Genomic DNA, 21,293 nt, shown 5'->3' with positions numbered 1-21,293 from the left:
AAGCTGCTGAGTCGGCTGTATCTGACATCATCACACTACAGGCCACCGATTGGCCAGCAATGGCAGTAGAAGTCTGTTTGGTGATCCAGCTCTGAGGTGAAGATGTTCATAAACCTGGTGCTGAGGAGAGAATTAAAAAGGGATGTAGATGGACGATAAGGAACGACCAGATCTACCAGGAGCTCTGTCTCTTCATAGCTGCTCACGGCTCCAGTTGACTTTTCAGCAGCACGAGACAAAAAAAAGCGTTGCCACTTGAATCTTCTCTCACTCTCATGTAAACCTTTATTTTACCAGGCAAGAATTGCTAAGAATACATTCTTATTTAAGGCAATGGCCTGGTAGGAGGTGAAAGACCTCCTAAAAACCTCATTTTATAACTTGATATCAAACACAAGCCACAGACCCAGCAGCACATCTATCATCTCCTCCAGGTTCTACATCTTTAGTGTTGTTGTCTTCTTCGTTTAGATACACAATCAAATACGTCACAGCAGCTTCACTCCAACCTCCTACTTCTGATCTGGGTGTTGAAAAGAAACGAGGACAAGGCGAGTCGAGTCAGGCTGAGTAGGTACTAGTGGAAAAGCGCCATAAGAAGCTAGGAGCACCAGCAGAGTGAAGTATGGGAGTGACGCTACACGTTCCTCTTCCCTGACCCCAGTCACCCAGACTCTCCAACCTCCCAGGAGCTGTAGCTTCCCTGCCACACTTCATCAACCCGGGTCAGTCCTGGACCAACACCTGTGCTCACATCAGGAAACACCTGCATCTATTATCTGAAGAGGCTGCTCGGGTCCACCTTACAAACCTCGGTGTTGCATTTCCAGTTAGGTTCTTTTTCATTTCAAACCAGATCCACATCCCGACTTCTGCAGTCCTCAAGCTCTAAACCCTCCAGAAATGAAAGAAAATTATCCTCTCAGGGTGAAGCTCATCAAGGGCTTGCTGAGGCAGGTAGACGACGGTTTCTTCAGGTATCTTTGGAGTGCCTGGAACCAACTCCGGATGAGAAATAAGTTTGAAGAAAGACCGTAAAATTGCACGACTGGTCTAGATTAAACTTGTTGGCTTATGTTTGGGATGTGTCTTCAGCACATCTACATAACTTCCTGTCCCTGCTACGGATAAACGTGACCGTGAAGAGTACTGTGCACGTTACCGGTGCACGTTCATTCATGACTTTAAGCTTTCATTTCAGGGGCAGAGATCAAATTCTCTTAAATAGCTGTAGGCTCCATCTTATAAAACCTTTTTCAGTGGATCAACTTTGCTCTGTCGTATTTTTAGGCAAAACAATAATACATAACTCATTTTGAAATGCAGTTTTACAGAGCGAAGCAGCTATTTGACATCTTTTAACCCTGTTGCATGTCCTAATGTAATCCCTGCAGCTGAAAGGCATTGCCAGGTTCTTGAATGGGACCTTGGCAGAGGAGGACATTCCTATGGACATCATTGTCCTGGACCAGAACGACAATGCCCCTTACTTCAAGGGACAGAGCGGGGACGTCGCAGAGCACAGCAAAAAAGGTAGAAACGCGTAAAACACCAGCGTTGCAGTCATCTTTCCACTGGAAAAGATTGACTATGACAAGTCTTCTACTTCGGCTCTGTAACTGGTTATAGTTCATTCGTCTTAAGTGTTTTTCCTCCAGCTCAAAACATGGCTGCAGAAAATGTCTAATCTTTCTAAAATAAATATAAATGTCTTCAGGACCAACATTAAATCAAAATCACCCTAAAAACCCAATCAGACCCACATTCCGGCTCATCCAGAGGAAAATATGACATGAATGTGTTTCTAATGTCAAACCAGGGGCCAACCAATACCACTAGGGATGCCCCGATGCCGATACTGGTTTCGGGGCCGATCCTGCTCTGATATACTCGTACTCGCAAACATTCTCCGATACCACTCACCGATACCACTTCATTGTTGTTGTAGTTACTGATTAGTTACTGACTGTAGGGGGAGATGTTGAGCCGCCCCGCGGCACCTCGGGTGAGCCAGCTGTTCCAGTTAGCCGCTAGTCGGCTAAGCTTAGTGTGGTGATGAGAACAGAGTCAATTCAATTCAATTCAATGTTATTTAAAAAGGGACAGTGTACAGTTAAAACATAAATGTTCTCAATCTGATGCACTGTACCAGATTATAGCTTTAAGCTAATTTGCATCTGCAGTCCCTTGAAAGGTCACAATAAAAAAGAAATACAGTAACAAGTAATACAATACCAAGAAAAATACACAGATTATTTAGAGCACAATTTAAAACAACATGGCTGCACACATCTGCGTGCAATCCCCCCACCCTGACACGCCCTGCACCCACCCACCCATCCCTTATCCCACATACACACACCCAGAAGAGAGCCCAAATTAAGTGGAGTGATACATGAGTGAGACTGGCAGCTCCGTTTCAGGCAAGATAGCAACAATTAACGCAGCGGGACGTCAGCAGTGTGGACATATTTCAGAATAAGAGACGACGACAGAAGCAAGACAGACTGAAGCTACTGATGCTAAGCAGTCAAGAGGAGGGAAGGAGAATACGTTGTTTAATACCAGCAACTTGATAAAACATCTCAAGACGCGTCATAAAGCTGAGTATACGGACTTTGCTAATGCTACTGCAAGAACACAACAGCAACATTAGCTCAGGTTCTGCAGAAGAGACAGACAATGGAAAGAGACACAACCCACGGGCCGTGTTGGGACTCGGCGGGCTGTCGGCGCATGGCCGCATGGCAGAGGAAAGCCCAGCCGGCTGAGTATTGTTAAAAATAGTTATTCTACTCATTTTATTTATTTTTATTGAATTTATCTGTTGCAAATAAAGTCTTCCAATTCATTGCATTTTTCATTTTTTTTCATTGCATTTTTAGCCTAGTTATTTTTGTGGTAGAAGTATCGTATCGGTACTCGGTATCGGCAAGTACACAAATTAAAATACTCGTTTTGGTACTGGGTGTGAAAAAAATGGTATCGGGGCATCCCTAAATACCACATTTATATACTGCTCAGAAAAATTCAAGCAACACTTTCAGAACACGTCAGATCTCAGTGGGAAACTAAAACGGGACCTCTGTAATTCCCTGCTTCCTGGTCTTCCTGAAAATGAACATTTCACCTTTTAACCATTTCTGTTGTCAAACTTGCGGTGAGACAGCCTCCAAACATGGTGCCCCACGTCTGTGGGACCTGCCTGGGGGGAACCTGCGGTGAGACAGCCTCCGAACCTCCCAGCAGCCTGGGGGGAACCTGCACGCCCCTGAGACTGCTGAGGTTTCTTACAAGCCGTCGTGTCTGGGCAAAGCACACTTCACATCAGCTTTGTGTGCATCCCAAAACTCATAAAAGTAATAAAACTCAGCGTCTTGTGGGGTGGCATGAACCCTTCAGAGTGTATGCTGTTGAGGCAGAGCAGAGCAGATCTGAGACTTGTCTCAAGAATCCAGACTGAGGACCGACTCCGGTGAAACCAGTTCCTGCTCCTCTCCTTGGTGCTGTCATTCCCATTCAGACCCCCATCTCCCGCCTAAGAAGCTTTCTACAATCAGATGATCTTTTATCTGTTATCAAACAGCACCGATTATCACTTCTCTAGACAACACTTTCACTTTTATTCCTCCCTTCTCTTCATTCATGTCTCGTCTTCCCTCTGTTTTTTCATATTTTACAGGCATTAATGTCCCCGACCTCATGCCACCGTCTCTTCCCCCTCTCACTCGGTTGGTGTGTTTAATCTGCTCTTTCGATGGATGATGAAGCCATGATCTCGATCTGTTGCAGGAACCTTCGTCATGCAGATCAAGGGTGAAGATGATGATGAAGCTGGAACAATAAATGCAGAGATTTTCTACAGAATCATCAGTCAGGAGCCAGAAGGCAGCGGACACATGTTCAGCATAGACGCAAAAACAGGAAAACTGTTTGTGGAAGAGCCCACCCTGGACCGAGAGGTGATGCTGGCCGTCAGCAGTTTCACAGCAGGACTGATCTGCTGTTTTATTGTATTTCATTCATTTAAATTTTTTCAATTTATTTTCCTCTGGCAGATAAATGATTTATACAAACTGGTGGTAATGGGAACTGATATGGGAGGAGAACCAGGGGGTCTAACAGGGACAGGGACTGTGGAGATAAATGTCCTGGACATCAACGACAACATCCCCACTCTGGAAAAATCTGAGGTAAAGAACATAGTTTAAACTATGTTGTCTCTGTGTACGTACTAGCGTGCACGCACGAACGCATCCAACCCACCCACCCACCCAAACACACAAAGAACTTTGTTGTTGTGAAATCAGTGAGCTGCTGAATGCATGGTTATATGATGTTTTTTAATTGGAATTAATTATTCCGAATTAAATAATTCAGAATTAAACTATTTTCCTTCGAGTTTACATGGAAATAGTAATTCCGAATTGAGGTTTACATGGAAAACACGTTTTTTCAGCTTTATACAATTGCGTTTAAGGTCTGGGGGTTGGGAAGGTTCTGATTGGATAGTTGTAGTTGAAAAGGTGGTTTGGTCTGGCTGGTCAGCGTTCCTTGGTGAACAGCTGGGTGGTTACGCTCCGCAGGTGATCCTGATAAAGAGCATCTCTCTCTCTCTCTCTGTGCTCTCCTCATCTCAGTGTGGATGAGTGATGCAGCATGGGCACAGCAGCTGGGCCTCCTTCAGCTGCAGGTCGGTCCAAAGGCGTTCACGTCGAGGTATGCAGGGTCCCTGGTTCGGCTCATCTGGGGTTCAGAACGTTGGCGGGTCACTCGTTGCAGCGCTCCAGACAGACGCTTCTTTGGTCATGATCATGGAGGAGGCCGGGCCATAGCTAGTAGCTCTTCATGCTAAAATAGGAGTTGTGGCCTTTTCATAGCTCACAGAGAACTCCATGGAACCGTGGAGAGGTCCGAGGTAGAAGACGGGATAAGCAGGCTAACTGTTGGATCCTCTCTCTGGCCATGGGTCAGTGTGAGGTTGGTCGCACCATTTAACACACTGCTGCACCTGTTTGTTAGTGATCGGGACATTGGAGAGTTGATCTACTCTAACTTCTGACTCAAGCTGTGACTCGTGGTTCGCTTGCCCGTTTTCAACCCAGCTCTGCTCCATTTTAATGGAGCTTAGAGTGGACCCTTTACGGAAGTTCGGTGACTACTCACGAAGGTCTAGCAACTGCTCACGAAACCTAAGCGATTGCTCACGGGGGTCCAGCGGCTGCTCACAGAGCCTAAGCGACTGCTCACGTAGCATCCATGACTGTTCATAGCGTTCCTCCACGCGTCTGAGCTCATCTGACTGGAGCAGGGTTTTACAACTAAGCACATCTGAAGTGAATGCTTCTGGTTGCGTTCTTAATTAAAGAAATCAACTCCTTTATCCTATCACAAGTGTTACGTTCATAATTATGGAAGTTATTCATCTCCTCTGAGGAGCGGCCAGTTGTGACGGGATCAGCGGTCCGGCTCACGATGTAAAACTAAACTAAAACTAAACTTTGTCTCAGTGTGGATGAGGGGATGCAGCATGGGCACCGCAGCTGGGCCTGCTTCAGCTCCAGGTCGGTCCGAGGGCGTTCACATCGTCGAGGCATGCAAGGGTCCCTCGTTCGACTCATCTGGGGCTCAGAACGTTCGCAGGTCACTCGTTGCAGCGCTACAGACTTTGGTTGCCATTTCAAGGCAGCCAGACGCTTCTTCAGGCACAATAGCTGCCGGCCGGCCAATAGCTAGTAGCTTTTTAATGCTAAAATAGGAGCTGTGGCCTTGTTCATAGCTCACAGAGAACTCCATGGGAAAGGGCTTGGGAGACGAGAGAGAGAAAGGAGGGAACCTGCTCTTTATAGCCGGGCTTGGGGTGCAATAAATCGGCTGGGGCCCTTCCTAAGCTTTGGGGTCCATGCCCAATGAGGGTGCTATTACTTATCACCAAGGGGCTGTAAATGCAAAACGTGCTGAGGCCTTGAGTCATTTCATAGATTCCATTGTTTCAAGCATTCGGTCAACGTTAAGAAGTTGAGGCTGGCTTCAGAGTTATCCCTCAGAGTTAGGACTCAGAGCTACGCCTCAGAATTGGAATTCAGTCTTCCCATGTTCAGCACAGGACTGTGGCCCAACACCATTATTGCATGTGGTTTTGTTCACAGACTTCATTTTTAAAATCATGTTTTCATTGCAGTACAGTGGCTCAGTGGATGAAAATGTTGCTGATGTTGTTGTGATGAGGATCAAAGCTCTGGACAAAGACCTTGAACACACAGACAACTGGCTGACTGTCTTTGAAATTGCCAAAGGAAATGAGGACAATCTGTTCTCCATTGAGACGGACAAAGAAACCAACGAGGGCATCCTGAAGCTGATCAAGGTATTCCAGTTTTATCTTTTCCAGTCTTTGTTCCAATGTGTACTACTTTCATTCACTTTCCTAATTTCCTTTTCCTTATTTCCCTTTCAATGTTATCCGTCATCCATCTGGACCAAATCAGCCAATAAATTTTGAGGACATACAAAACCTGCAGCTTGGCCTGCTCATTGCGAATGTGGCTCCTTTTGTAGAGGGGGGTCCTCTACTGATGGATTTTGAATTTCAGGGTGGTGCTGGTCCTGGTGCTGGTCCTGGTGCTGGAGCTGGAGCTGGAGCTGGTGCTGGAGTAGATGTGGATGTGGGGGTAGACGTGGGAGTAGATGTGGATGTGGGGGTAAACGTGGGAGTAGATGTGGATGTGGGGGTAAACGTGGGAGTAGATGTGGATGTGGGGGTAGACGTGGGAGTAGATGTAGACGTGGACATGGATGCTGGGGTCGATGTGGGGCTTAGACCTCAAGGAGGATCTGGTCCTGGAGTTGGGGTTAATCCTGGTGGTGGGCCTACTGGTGCTGGAGCTGGTGGTGGAGGCGGAGTTGGACCTGGTGGTGGACCAGGTGCTGGACCTGGAGTTGGACCTGGAGTTGGACCTGGAGTGGGTGTTGGACTTAACCCAGGCGGCAAACCAAGACCAGGAAAAAAGCGGAAACCCAAAAAACCAACAAAAAGCTATCCTATTAGTATAACAGTGAATAATCTTCCAGAAGCTCCAGCATTCCTTCCCAGCACCAAGAACATTCCTGTGTCTGAGGACCCAGATGAGTTACCAGAAAATGGCACCCTCACTGTGTTTGCTGCTACTGATCCAGATACAGGAAAACCAGCGGAAGATGTCAGGTAAGGTCAGTTGTAGTCAGCAGTGGACCCAGAAACTGTGCAAGATTGTACAAAAGCATTTATGGTTGACACATTCATCTTTGTAACATTTATGAACTTAATGAACTTAATGCTCATTTGTTTCAATGTACGTTTGTTGTGGAGATGAAAAAACGCCCCCACACGACTGATGGAAACTGGAATGATGGAAATGGTCCTTTTCAGTATGCAACATCATATTGGAGGTTTAAAAAAAAAAAATTTAAAGGAAAAAAGAAATGAAGCCTCTCCCATTGAATTTGAATTTGATTTCCTTTGCAGACGGCATAGAACCAAGTTATTTGTGTATGTTCATTTAAGGCCAGCAACACGTTCCAAAGGGGTTTAAAGTAGTAAAGCCTTCATCATGAAACTTAAAAGGTGTCCTGGCGTTGAGGTTACACATGTGGCCAAACCATCAGAGAGCTTGGGTTTTGGACTTACTGCTGGTAGAAGTCTGGGTTGTTTCTTTTAATCTTTGGTCTGGAGCACACATGACACATTTCTTTCAAGACACGTGCTGAATACTCTGACTAGAGGATCCAGAGATGTTGACGCTGCCTCTGGACTAGGTTGACAAAAAGTTTTCTTTTTTCTTTCTATTTTTTTCTTTTTTTTTGATGATTTGTTAAGTGGCCTTTGTGAATGTACCTCCATATCAAAGCATTTTAAACTGGGGGGGTGTTGGAGACCTAAGGTGCAAATGTAGAAGAACCACGTTGGTGCTGGTTCATGCCGTCTGCAAAACTAAGCCAGTGTAAGAACCACTTTCTCTTTCTTTTTTCCATTTTTCCATAATCTTCAAATATTTATTGATTACGGGCCGTATTTGAATAAGTAAACACATAATCAATATAGAAAAATAGGTATTAAATGATATATTCAAATACATCAAATACACATACATAGTTTTACAGAGAGGGCACGATAGCTTCTGTGAAGTCACATGTTTGCAGGCCATTTACCCCAGACTGTAGACTTAATGTTCTGTCCTCACAATATAACTGCGGTTGCATCAAGAGACAGTAAAAAACATAGCCCCTCTTCTTCTGATTCATGCTTTTAATGTCAAAATGACAAAACCTGTGGCTGAATCAAGTGATCTTCTTCAGATACATTAGCAGAGATATAGAAGGTTCAGAAACTGGTACAGCTGGATGTTATCTATGCAAATGTGAAACTTACCTTAATCTGTGAGCACCGTTTTTTAAATGTCCTTTTCTATATGAAGATATCATAGAAACTATGACATTAATAAATTGTGTAACCCTAATCAGCCTCACTGAAACAGAAAAGGTCTCATGAGCTTGTTTCACACCAAAGGTCAGATAAGTGGAATGTTACTCATTCAAGAGCCACGAGAAACTAAAAACCAAAAGAGTCCAGCAATACGGATCATCAAAGGCAGATCAAAACAGTTGCATGATAAGACCATGATATTCATTTTGTCATTATTGTCCTGCCTCTCACGAGCTAAAGCTACGACCAAATATCTTAAATAAATACTGGCTTTAGCTGCATACAACAACATGTGGGGGCGGCAGTAGCTTAGGTGGTAGAGCGGGTCGTCCAATGATCGGAAGGTTGGCGGTTCGAATCCCGTTCCGTCCCACTTTGCTGTCGTAGTGTCCTTGGGCAAGAAACCTTACCCACCTTGCCCCGTTTGAATGTGTATGAATGTTTGGTGGTGGTCGGATGGGCCGTTTCGCGCGATATGGCAGCCATGCTTCTGTCAGTCTGCAGGGCAGCTGTGGCTACAAACGTAGCAGCTGTGGCTACAAAAACGTAGCTACCACTACCAGTGAGAATGTGTATGAATGAATAATGGTCTCTGTAAAGCTCTGGGTGCCTTGAAGGGCGCTATATAAAACCAAGTCATTATTATTATTATTATTATTATTATTATTATTATTATTATTATTATTATTATTATTATTATTATTATTATTATTATTATTATTATTATTATTATTATTATTATTATTATTATTATTATTATGTGTTCAGCCTAATTATTAAAAAAATGTTTTTCAAGAGATTAAAATGGACAATGACAGCATTGTTCTGGTTCGTTTATCTTCAGTTATGTCAAAGCCTATGATCCAGACAACTGGTTCACGATTGACGAAGAGACAGCCGAGATTAAACTCAACAAGCCACCGGACAGAGAGTCTCCCTTCTTGGTGAACGGCACCTACGTGGCCAAAATCCTGGTCATGACCAAAGGTAAACACCTCTGTCTAAATGAAAGCTTCATTTCTGCTGCTTATTGACATGTTTCCTGAGAAAGAGACTTTGTTTCTCTTACTGTTGATTCAAGACCTATAATATTATTATTATCAGTAGTATTTTTTATTTTGGGTGTCATGATGATCATGATGATGATGATCACCATGACGATCATCTCTCAGCCACCTCCTCCAGCTCTTCTAGGGGAAATACCAAGATATCCCCATGCCAGCAAAGAGATATAATCACTCCAGCATGCCCTGGGTTTGCCTCAAGGTCTCCCCCAGCAGGACACGTGTCCAGGAACCATCCTGACCATATCCTTGCACCACTTCAACCAGATCCCTTCAGACCGCTGGCAGAATGATCGAATTCACATTTTTGAGGGCGAATACAACCATCATTCAGAAGTTCATCATAGCTATTTTTGTGTTCCAACATTATGCTTTCACGACTCTTCTCTGGTTCGCATTGCTGGCAGTAGATCAGTAGTAGATCAGACTTGTTCCCGGTGCATGTTGGACTCCGGCAGGGCTGCCCTTTGTCACCGGTCCTGTTCATAATTTTTATGGACAGGATTTCTAGGCGCCGCCAGGGGCCGGAGAGGATCCGGTTTGGGAACCAAAGGATTTCATCTCTGCTTTTTGCGGATGACTTTGTCCTGTTGGCTTCATCAGACCGGAACCTTCAGCATGTGCTGGGGCGGTTTGAGGCCGAGTGCGACGCGACAGGGATGAGAATCAGCACCTCCAAGACCGAGGCCATGGTTCTCCACCAGGAGAGGGTGGTGTGCCTTCTCCGGGTGGGTGGAGAAGTCCTGCCTCAGGTGGAGGAGTTCAAGTATCTCGGGGGCTTGTTCACGAGTGAGGGAACGATGGAGCGGGATATTGACAGACGGATCGGTGCAGCGTCCGCAGTTATGCGGTCGATGTACCGGACCGTCGTGGTGAAGAAGGAGCTGAGTCGAAAGGTGAAGCTCTCGATTTACCGGTCAATCTACGCACCTACCCTCACCTATGGTCATGAACTTTGGCTAGTGACCGAAAGGACAAGATTGCGGATACAAGTGGCCGAGATGAGTTTCCTCCGCAGGGTGGCTGGACGCTCCCATAGAGATGAGTTTCCTCCCTTAGAGATGAGTTTCCTCCGCAGGGTGGCTGGACGCTCCCTTAGAGATGAGTTTCCTCCGCAGGGTGGCTGGATGCTCCCTTAGAGATTGGGTGAGGAGTTCGGTCACCCGGGAGGAGCTCGGAGTCGAGCCGCTGCTCCTTCACATTGAGAGGAGTCAGCTGAGGTGGCTTGGGCATCTGTACCGGATCCTCCTAGACGCTTCCCTAGGGAGGTATTCCAGGCATGTCCCTCCTCCCTAGGGAGGTGTTCCAGGCATGTCCCTCCTCCCTAGGGAGGTGTTCCAGGCATGTCCCACCGGGAGGAGACCCCGGGGAAGACCCAGGACACGCTGGAGAGACTATGTCTCTCGGCTGGCCTGGGAACGTATCGGACTCCCCTGGAAGAGCTGGAGGAAGAGCTGGAGGAAGAGCTGGAGGAAGAGCTGGAGGAAGTGTCTGGGGTGAAGGAAGTCTGGGCATCCCTGCTGAGACTGCTGCCCCCGCGACCAGGTTCCGGATAAGCGGTGGAAGATGGATGGATGGATGGATGGATGGATGGATGGATGGATGGATGGATGGATGGATGGATGGATGGATGGACTCTTCTCACCAAGACTGGAGGCTCATTAGTCTTGGTGAGAAGAACTAATCCCACTTGTCCTGGCTGGACTAGATGCCCCACTCCTGAGGCATCAGAACTGATCACCTGGATATCTTTACAGATGACCGGCAGTCGTGTTCAATAACTTCACCAAATTCTACCCAGAGCCAAGTTTCCAAAATCTTCCAATACCTTCTTAAATTTGACAACTCTGATCAACTAAGTAGTTTTAACAGAATGGTGTTTAACGAATGAGAAGAAAAACATGTCCATGTGAACACAAAGATGAACAAAGATTGCACTTATAAAAGATGCATTAGTCTGGATTTTTCTGCTATGTGATTTTCCCTTCGACGTTTCACAGACGTATCTGTTTTCACCCTCAGACATGCCATCAAAGACGGCCACGGGGACAATGGCCATCCAAGTAGCCGACTCCAACGACCACTGTCCTACTTTGACCACCACACACACCACCCTGTGCTCAGATAAAAAAACCATCTACGTCACTGCTTTTGATGAAGACTTCATTCCCAACGCAGCTCCGTTCACATTCACAATCATACCTGATGGTACAAAAGGGACCTGGGTTGAAGAACCTCTCAATGGTAAGAAAAATTGTTTGAGCTCGGAAGACAATTTCAATTTATAAAGCCCAAAGAGTCGCAAGAGGTGGGGTGGAAGTTGACTCAGGGATGGATAACATGGTAATGAATGTTGGTGACGGTTGGTGTGGGCGGTATGTCAGCAGTGGGAACATGTTTCGGAGTGGCAGACAACGACGGAGGCAGGGCAGACTGCGGGCGCTCAGCGCATCCGCGCAAGCTATGACTACTGACTGTAAACCGTAAACCACTAGAGTTTACACTAACTAGAGACTTACTAACACTAACTAGAGGTTTACTAACACTAGAGGTTTACTAACACTAACTAGAGGCTTTACTAAACAGAAAGGTTTTCAGTTTAGTTTTTTTGGACACTCTAGGACAGGGGTGGGCATTCCTGGTCCTCGGGACCCCCTGTCCTGCATCTTTTAGATGTTTCTCTGCTTCAACACACCTGATTCTAATTAGTCATCGTCATCAGCTTGTCATCAAGATCTGCACAACTCTGGTAACCACACAGTCACTTGTGTCATGGTGCAATGAAGCAGTGAAACATCTAAAACATGCAGGACAGAGACCTGGGGTGATGCTAACACTGGAGAGACGTGGTCTGTCTTACTGATTCCTGTCAGCACTCGCGTTGCTGCATTTTGGATCAGCTGGAGCCTATTCGGCAAATTACTTGGACATCCTGCTAATAACACATTACAGTAATCTAGAAGATACAAACGCCTCAATTAGTTTTTCATCCCTATGGGAGAGGATGGCAGTGCAGATTTGACTTTGGCAGCCTTTTGTAGGATAAGTGAAGGAGGTTGTTGTGTTGGTGGGGAGCAGTGAAAGCTGGCATTATGGGAGTGACTGTGACGCAAGAGATCAGTACCTTCTGGAGGTGTAGTGGGACTAACTAAAGAAAACACTGGCGAAAGGAGGTTCCCACCCAAGAAGCTAAAAAGAATCGCTTCTGTGTGGTTATCAGGGCAGTTTTTGCATTATGTTCAAACTTCAACTAACAAGATATTGCTTAGCCATGTATTAGTGCAGTGATTGTGTGTGTTTGTCGTCTCCAGAAACAACGGTAGCGCTTCATTCTCAGGAGGAGCTGTGGCCTGGTACATATGAGCTCCAGATAGAGGTGATGGATGCTCAGGGCCTGGCCTGTCCAGCCAATGAAGTTTTTACTGTGGACGTGTGCACCTGTGAGGGAGGAGAGGACTGCAGTGTGAAGGCAGACAAACTAGAAACCACGGCCTCTAAGGTCTCTGGAGGACTCATCGGCCTGATCTTAGCAGCATTCTGCTTACTGCTGTGTAAGTTCAACCTTCTTGTATCAGTCAAGCAAAAAAAAACAACTAAATATTGACCACATGCACACATGAATACTTAATACATTTAAGATTGTTTATCATACAAACAGCCATGCACTATCTAGCTGTTTCTGCAGTCTCTGCAGAGTTCTGGCCAGAAATTTAACCATCAATGAAATCCCGCAAAAACCAACATACCCTGATTTTGACACAGTATTTGAAAAGTGACATCGCTGTATGCTTTTTTTAAATGACTTGGACCCTGTCCTTTATTCTCTCTGCAGTCGTCCCTCTTCTCCTGCTGTTCTGTCAGTGTGGAGGAGCAAATGCAGTTTTCGCTGACCAGTTCACTGATCTGCCATTTGACACCAAAGAATATCTGATATCCTATCACACTGAAGGACTAGGAGAGGACCAGGTAGGTTGGAAAGAAAACTACCGGTATATCTCAGCTTTAGGAATTTTGGTTTAATTTAAGAATGCAGGGAAATCAGATATGTTTTATGAAAGAGGTCCAGTACGCCACTCGATTAACAGAAAGACTGTAGCTGGAGGTCAGTCAGGCTGAACGGCCTGTGATTCATAAACTGTTTGTGCTTTTAAACATCACAGGTACAGAGACCACAGCTGCCAAATCTTAAACTTGCATGCTCTGTCTCAAAGTGGTAAATGATCTTGCACCTAAATAGTACTTTTTAATCTCAAGGTGTTTTACATTTACCCATTCACCCAAACAGACTTTGTAGGGGTTCTTTCAGAGTGTGTGGTACTGGGTCCATTGCTAAACAATAAGATTGTGGATACAAGCCCCTGAAATTAATTTAGTTTTAGTTTAGTTTATTTCATTTATTTCGAACATTTAAAAAAAAAAAAACAAGAAAAAAGACATGAAAACAAATCCAGGTGTGCATTCCACCACATAAAGAAAGGAACCAACATCAAAACCCATATTTCAAGTCAGATGTTCGAAAAAGGAGTGGGAGGAAGTGCCGGTCCTGCTAGCGGCTGCCTTCCCCGTGTCCCTGTATTTACGCAGGTTGCTCGCCATTTACAGGGAAACAGTGGAAACCTGCTGAAAACCTTAGGTGGTCCTTTAGATGAATTTCTTATATCTAATTGTTGGTGTAAGGCACCAAAAAAAGAAGTTAAATCCTATTTTCTGCAGAGCGCATCCAACCCACGACCTACTCCATTAGCTGCTCGACAGCGCCACAGAATATTGCCTCTTTAAAAGCAGCTACTCATGAGGCGTAGCCTGCTTCCATACTGTGACCTCACCCTCACAGGGGCCGTTTGGAGAGAAGACGGACCCCTCTGTCAGTCCCCGCTAGCATGCTTTAGGAACAGTTCAACATTTGCATTTATTTATTTAGACGGGACAATGCATATTCATGAACACTACATTGAGCAGTGTAAATACACCAGGTTTTAGCAGAATTGCTAGTTTCCACCCGCAGTCCCCACAAACAACCAGACACACTCACACTCACACCATGGGCAATTTAGAATGATCAATTAACGTAGCATGCATGTTTTTGGACAATGGGAGGAAACCGGAGTACCCGGAGGAAACCCACGCAAGCACGGGAAGAACATGCAAACTCCACACAGAAAGGTCCTGAGGGCCTGGGAGTCGAACCTGGAACCTTCTTGCTATGAGGCAACAGTGCTAAGCCACTAAGCCACAGTGCTGCCCAACAGTTATAACTACTGATTTTTTACTTTTTTATTCTTTTGGAAATGTCAAGAAATTATTTTCAAACTAAAGATAAGGCTTGACATTGAGATCATATTTATGACACCATATGATACCATAGAGCACAAATCATTTAAATTTGTTCAAAATGACAAAATAGGAAGGTTCAACTTTGCCACACTTATTCAAAAAAGAACTGTTCGGCCATTTTTGCAAGGTACTCAGAAGATTCTGTTCAAGGTTTGAATAAAATATGTCTGATGGGAACAATAAGCAGCTGTGAACCTTATCTTCGAAATCCATCACATGAGTTGAAATTTTTCAGTGTGTCACATAAATCTCAAAAAAATACCTGAGGGAAAAGTTTCGCAACTTCACTGCTTAAAAAGTTCCCACAGGAATAAAAGGATGTTTCTACATTTCACGTCAGCAAGCAGAGGTAAGACACGAGGCGTGACCTGTGAGACGGTGTTGAAAGTCAGAAACACCTGTGTGTTTATTTTGGAGAGCTGAATAAAACAAACGAGGCTACAAACCCTTCCGGAAGAGTCTCCTCTCAAAAAACTCAGCTCCGGCTGCTTGGTCCTACATAAGGTTGTCAGATCCAAATGCTCGGTCAGCGGTTTCTGTTTCTCCCTTTCCAGGAAATCCAGCCAACTCTGACAGGGTTTAAGTTGTACTTTGCCCGACCTCCAACATGTCAGTATACGCTAAGAGAAATGACCCAGTGTTGAAGCTGCTGTTATGGGTTGTCAGAGTGTGATGCAGAGGCTGGAGGTCTTGTCAATTAGATATACCGACTTGGCAAATATCCTGCTGTGCCCCACCTCCTGGATTGGTCAAAATACTGTCATAGGTTTTAGCAAACAGACTGAAAAGGTTTTATGGAATTCTTTATTGGCTCTGATCAGTCTTATTGTGTCCCTGACAGATCCATGTTGGACAATCTTTTTTTAATGAGAGACATTTTCGATGTTTGTAAGCTGTACCATGTTAATATTGGTATTGTGTCTATTGACCAAGAGAAGGCATTTGATCGTGTCGAGCACTCTTTTCTTTTTGCCACACTACAGGCTTTTGGTGTTGGGGAGCACTTTTTGTCCTGGGTGAAGTTACTGTACAGTGGTGCATGTTGTGTTGTGAAAGTGTGGGGGGGGGATGAGTGGTCCTGTACCAGTGGAAAGAGGGATCAGAGAGGGCTGCCCCATCTCAACTCTACAGTATTGCCATCGAGCCTCTTCTTCACAGGCTTAGAGACCGACTGAGGGGCCTGTGCCTGCCTGAGCTCACTCAAAGCCCCCCTGTAGTGGTATCAGCCTATGCTGACGACGTCAATGTTCTTGTCCAGGATCAGGGGGACATTAACGAATTACGAATTTAACGAATTAAAAGTCTGGCTTTGTACGAGAAGGCTGCGTCAGCCAGAGTCAACTGGGGGAAGAGTGAGGCCTGTTAGGTAGGTCAAGGGGCTGAAGGCAACGTACCCTGTCTTCCTGGTAACCTCAGGTGGGGAAACAGGGGTCTTAAGGTCCTGGGTGTTTAACTGGGGAGTGAGGACATGGTTGCGAAGAACTGGTAGGGAGTGCTGGGAAAAGTGCAAGCCAAGTTATCTAAATATAAATGGTTGCTACCCCAGCTGTCCTACAGGGGAAGGGTTCTGATAATCGACAACTTGGTTGCCTCGTCTCTGTGGCACCGGCTTGCAGTGTTGACACCCCCGCTGGACCTCATGAAGCAACTAGTGTTTCCAGGTGGATTTCTTCTGTTCAGGTCATCACTGGGTGAGAGCGTTGGTCCTGTACCTCCCTGTGGCAGAGGGGGGGCAGGGCCTTGTGGACATCTTTTCGAGGACTGCTGCCTTCAGACTTCAGGCAGCTCAGTGGCTGCTGTATGGATGTTCTCCCTGCTGGTTGGCTGCGGCTCAGCTGTTCCTTTGGAAGGCTTTGGAAGGCTTTCGAAGGTTTGGGCTACGATAAACAGCTTTTCTTGCTGAAGCCCCCTGCATACAGTTTTGATGGACTCACACCTTTATACATCTCAGTTGTCAATGCTTGGAGGACTCTGAGTTTCACTAGACCACCGGACCCCAGGCCTGGGATGTTGCTGTTTGAGGAGCTGTTGTTTGGCAGTGAGCTTCTGTCTGGCACATCTTTCTCTTCAGCCACCCTCAGAAATGCGTTTATTGAGGCAGGAGTTGTGAAGCTGGGCTATCTTTCAAGGACTTCAGTGGAGAAGCTGGCTGAAATAACTGGCATAAGGTCAACCAGAGTGTTGCAGAAGCTGGTGAACGAGGTTTGACGGTTGCTGGCAGAACCTTCCCGGGATTTTGCTACTAACAAAGATCTGGCTGACCAGTGGAGTGAGAGACATGTGTACGTCTTCCCTTCCCTGAGTGTGAGTCCTGCAGTGGGGGAGTGGAGAGAGGAGGACAGTCTGCTCCTGTCCATGAAGACCCCAGCACTAAGAACTTTCATGTCCTGTAAAGGGAAGCAGCAGTACTCCAGCTGTGTGAAGGTGATGAACCTCGACATGCTGACAGGAGTCCGGGAGTGGAGGTGGACAGAGGTGTTTGGCTCAGACGTTTCCCCTAATTACAGCTGGCGGGTCCTGTATAAGCCTCCTGTTGAGAAACTGATGGCTGACATCCAATGGAGGATTATACATGGAGCAATAGCCACAAACAGATAGAGCTCACTTGGACCCGAGCACTGGGGAGGGATGTCCATTTTGTTCAACGACAGAGACGTTAGAGCATTTAGTGGTGTCCTGTCCCCGCCTGGCTGGTCTATTTACAATGTTGCAGGAGTGGGTTAAGGGTTTGGGAGAGGTCTTCACTATTCCCCTGTTTATCTTTGGAGCTAAATACACTACAAAAAAAGACACATTTTGGTTTTAATGAATTTTATTTACGCACGTGCTCTAATCCTTAGAGTGGGCTGGACTGACGCTGTGCGCTGTCTAAGGGGTTTGGTGGCAGCACGTCTGAAGGTTGAACATCCATTTTTTAATCTGACCAATAACTTGGATGGTTTTATGAATATGTGGGCTGTTCGGCAGGTCTTGCGTTCACTGGGGAAAGATGTCTCTCTGGTGTTGAAGGTTTAGATGGGAGGTATGGGAGGTTTTTAGAATGTATATGGAATAATTCATGTAGTTTTAATTTATAGTGAAATAGTTTTTTAAAGAACTGTCAGAATGTTTCTTTAATAAAGTGTTTATAAAGTAAAGTCTTTCTTTCTTTCTTTCTTTCTTTCTTTCTTTCTTTCTTTCTTTCTTTCTTTCTTTCTTTCTTTCTTTCTTTCTTTCTTTCTTTCTTTCTTTCTTTCTTTCTTTCTTTCAGGAAGTGCCTCTCCAAAGTGTTCCTGTTCTACAAAGCATCAAGCAAAAAACTGATTTTAAGGCCATCTCCTCAGCTACTGCAGGAAACTTTATGACACAGGGCTACAACAACATGTTTCACGGCACCGGCCAAATATTGATGGAGGCTGATGGTATGTACGAGTTTTACAACCACAGCGGCGGCGCTGCTACATTTAGCAGACAAATGCATGGCAAAGAAGATTTGTACGAGGATATTGCCCTTCCTGATTCTTTCCTCGCAGACTACTACTCACAGGTGAGATATTGTTTCAGAGGCACAAGGAGAGTTTATTGCCACCATATCTTCTACCTAAATAGACAAACTTACAGCTTTGACAAAAACATGTTCACACCATTGTTTTTTCTGTTTTTCAATCCAAACAGAAATCAGTGTTCGCTGTGACAGGGAAAGACGGTCTGTTGGAGTATGATTTTGAAGGCCAGGGCTCCTCTGCTGGCTCAGTGGGCTGTTGCAGCCTCCTGGAGTCTGACCATGATCTGGACTTCCTCAATGACCTTGGAGAAAAGTTCATGACTCTGGCTGAGATCTGTTCCCCTCCAACACCAACACCCAAACCCTCCCAGACATTTAAAACAACAGGTGCTGTCAAAACCACAGTGAATGCTGTTAAACCTGTTTCAAAGACCAGGGTTGAGCAGGTGCTTGGAGCAAAGCATTCTGTAGTAAAGACAGAGAAAGTCATATCATCCTCTAACATCTCTAAATCATCTCTCAACACAGTGAGCAAAAGCTCATCCTCCATGACACTTCCTCGCTCCAGTGTCACTAACATCTCTAAATCATCTCTCAACACAGTGAGCAACGGCTCATCTTCCATGACACTTCCTCGCTCCAGTGTTACTAACATCTCTAAATCATCTCTCAACACAGTGAGCAACAGCTCATCCTCCATGACCCTTCCTCGCTCCAGTGTCACTAACATCGGTCATTCCTCTAACATTGTTCATTCTGCTAACCTGTGTTATGCTCCTCAGACGGTCGTACTGCAACAGCAGCCAGTTTACTACACCACCACCCCTGTACTGCAGCCCATGTCCTATGTTGTCTCCCAAGGAACCAGTCTTCCTGGGATGTTTCTAGTCAATGGTCCCCAGGTTCCATCTGATCTTGTAATCAGTGGAACCCAGAACCCTCTTCCAGGGCTTGTTGTCCAGAATGCAGAGGGCTCTAGAAGTGTTAATATTTCGGCTGGACCCATGAGTCCAGTCTCTCCGACTGTGTTTTCAGGGCTTGTTGTCCAGAATGCAGAGGGTTCAGCAACTCTTAATAGTTCTGCTGGACCCATGCGTCCAGTCTCTCCGACTGTGTTTTCAGGGCTTGTTGTCCAGAATGCAGAGAGTTCTACAACTCTTAATAGTTCTGCTGGGCCCATGAGTCCAGTCTCTCCGACTGTGTTTTCAGGGCTTGTTATCCAGAATGCAGAGGGTTCTACAACTCTTAATAGTTCTGCTGGGCCCATGAGTCCAGTCACTCCGACTGTGTTGCTGCCTGATAATCCAGCAGTGATCCAGGGTTCAGTAGCCATGGAAGGCTGGACAATAATGGAGCCAAATCTCATGGGTAATTACATGCTACTCGAGGAGAGTTTTCAAAATGAAATGGAGGTGCTGGACCCGGGCTCATCTCTGGACATTTTGCCCAGAGACGCTATTCTGGAAAAAGATACTAGTTCCTCTTAGAGGGTTTTTTACGCAGACCAAGGAGCTTTTTGTGGTACAGTAGCACGGCCAGTGATGTTGGTAAAAAACAGGGTACTCAGATACGGGTAATGTGGTTATAACCATTACCATTTTTTATTTATTATTATTAATAATAATACTAATATTAATAACAATAATAATAACAATAATCTGTGGCAGCAGACGCGTGAAGAAAGACGGGATGCAGTTGGTAATCTAGTATAGGTACAGTTGGGGCCGATCAAGTCAGCATGATAGATTTATAGACAGGCATCTATTGAAATAACATTTAGTGAATAATTTTACATGAGGTGGGGTTGTGTGAGTGACAGTGTCCTATTTTGGGTAGACAGCAGTCACAGCACTCTCAGTTTGAAGGATAATAATAATAATAACGTACTTTATATTTGCGATGACTTCTTTGAGATATGATGGGGCGTTGCTGTGGATGCACTGATGAGTTAGAAGGCAGACCTTGTGTTCAATCCTGGAGGAGATGGGGAGCCAGTGTAAAGTGTGGAGTACGGGTGTAATGTGATCATATTTCCGCACTCTCAACAGGACCCTAGCAGCACAGTTCTGAATATGCTGGAGCTTCTTGATGCTCTTGCTAGGGGTCCTGATGAGAAGTGCATTGCAGTAGTCCAGCCTTGAGGAGACAAAAGCGTGGACAAGTTTTTTGGCATCAGGGAGGGAGAGTGTGGGACGGAGTCTGGCTATATTTTGGAGGTGGAAGAATGAGGTTTTGCAAAGGTTTTAGATGTGGGGGTCAATGGTCAGGTAGGGGTCCATTTTGACAGCTAGGTTGGTGGGTGGGAGAGTGGGAGGTTCTGGCCAGAAAAGTGATGCTGGTTATTGGGGATGAATTTACCAAGTGTGGGGTGCCGATCAGAATGGCTGCAGGAAATTGTGAGCCATCCATGCCTTTATCTCCGCAAGGCAGGTGGTTTAGGTGGATACTGATGGTGCTGACGGGGGTCGGAGGGAAGTGGGAGGTCGGAAATACAGTTGTGTGTCATCAGCGTAGCAATGGAATGATATCCCATGCCGGCTGATGACACGACCCAGGGGAAGTATGTAAAGTTTAAAGAGGATGGGGCCGAGGACGGAACCTTGGGGGACACCACATGTGACAGACTGTTCGTGAGTAAACCCCTCCTAAGGAGACACGTTCAGTCCAGGAACCGTGTGTAACATGGCATCTAACGTGAGACGGATATACATAATCATGTTCAGATTACTTTTATGTTTGTGATTGACCGAAATTATACTATATATGTATATATATATATATATATATATATATATATATATATATATATATATATATATATATATATATATATATATATATATATGTATATATATATATATATATATATATATATATATATATATATATATATATATATATATATATATATATATAAACTATATACTTCTTGAATGGCTTATTTCATTGT

At 45.2% G+C, this 21,293-nt stretch overlaps 1 protein-coding gene across 1 annotated transcript in view; it reads left to right on the top strand.

Annotated features, from left to right (window-relative positions):
* The window catches only part of LOC133457977 (desmoglein-2-like protein), a 36,184-nt gene extending 15,096 nt beyond the window's left edge, over positions 1-21,088 (top strand). Inside the window, exons 4-14 of the mRNA XM_061737394.1 lie at positions 1,395-1,533; positions 3,793-3,962; positions 4,059-4,193; positions 6,182-6,367; positions 6,489-7,204; positions 9,306-9,448; positions 11,548-11,769; positions 12,837-13,076; positions 13,358-13,491; positions 18,110-18,385; positions 18,514-21,088. Of these exons, the coding sequence (XP_061593378.1) occupies positions 1,395-1,533; positions 3,793-3,962; positions 4,059-4,193; positions 6,182-6,367; positions 6,489-7,204; positions 9,306-9,448; positions 11,548-11,769; positions 12,837-13,076; positions 13,358-13,491; positions 18,110-18,385; positions 18,514-19,830 (3,678 nt within the window). The 3' untranslated portion in view covers positions 19,831-21,088. The remainder of the gene's footprint in view (positions 1-1,394; positions 1,534-3,792; positions 3,963-4,058; positions 4,194-6,181; positions 6,368-6,488; positions 7,205-9,305; positions 9,449-11,547; positions 11,770-12,836; positions 13,077-13,357; positions 13,492-18,109; positions 18,386-18,513) is intronic.
* Positions 21,089-21,293: the final 205 nt, after the last annotated feature.

Source organism: Cololabis saira, chromosome 13, assembly GCF_033807715.1.
Source record: "Cololabis saira isolate AMF1-May2022 chromosome 13, fColSai1.1, whole genome shotgun sequence".
NCBI lineage: Eukaryota > Metazoa > Chordata > Actinopteri > Beloniformes > Belonidae > Cololabis > Cololabis saira.
This window is presented reverse-complemented; position numbering and strand designations above follow the sequence as displayed.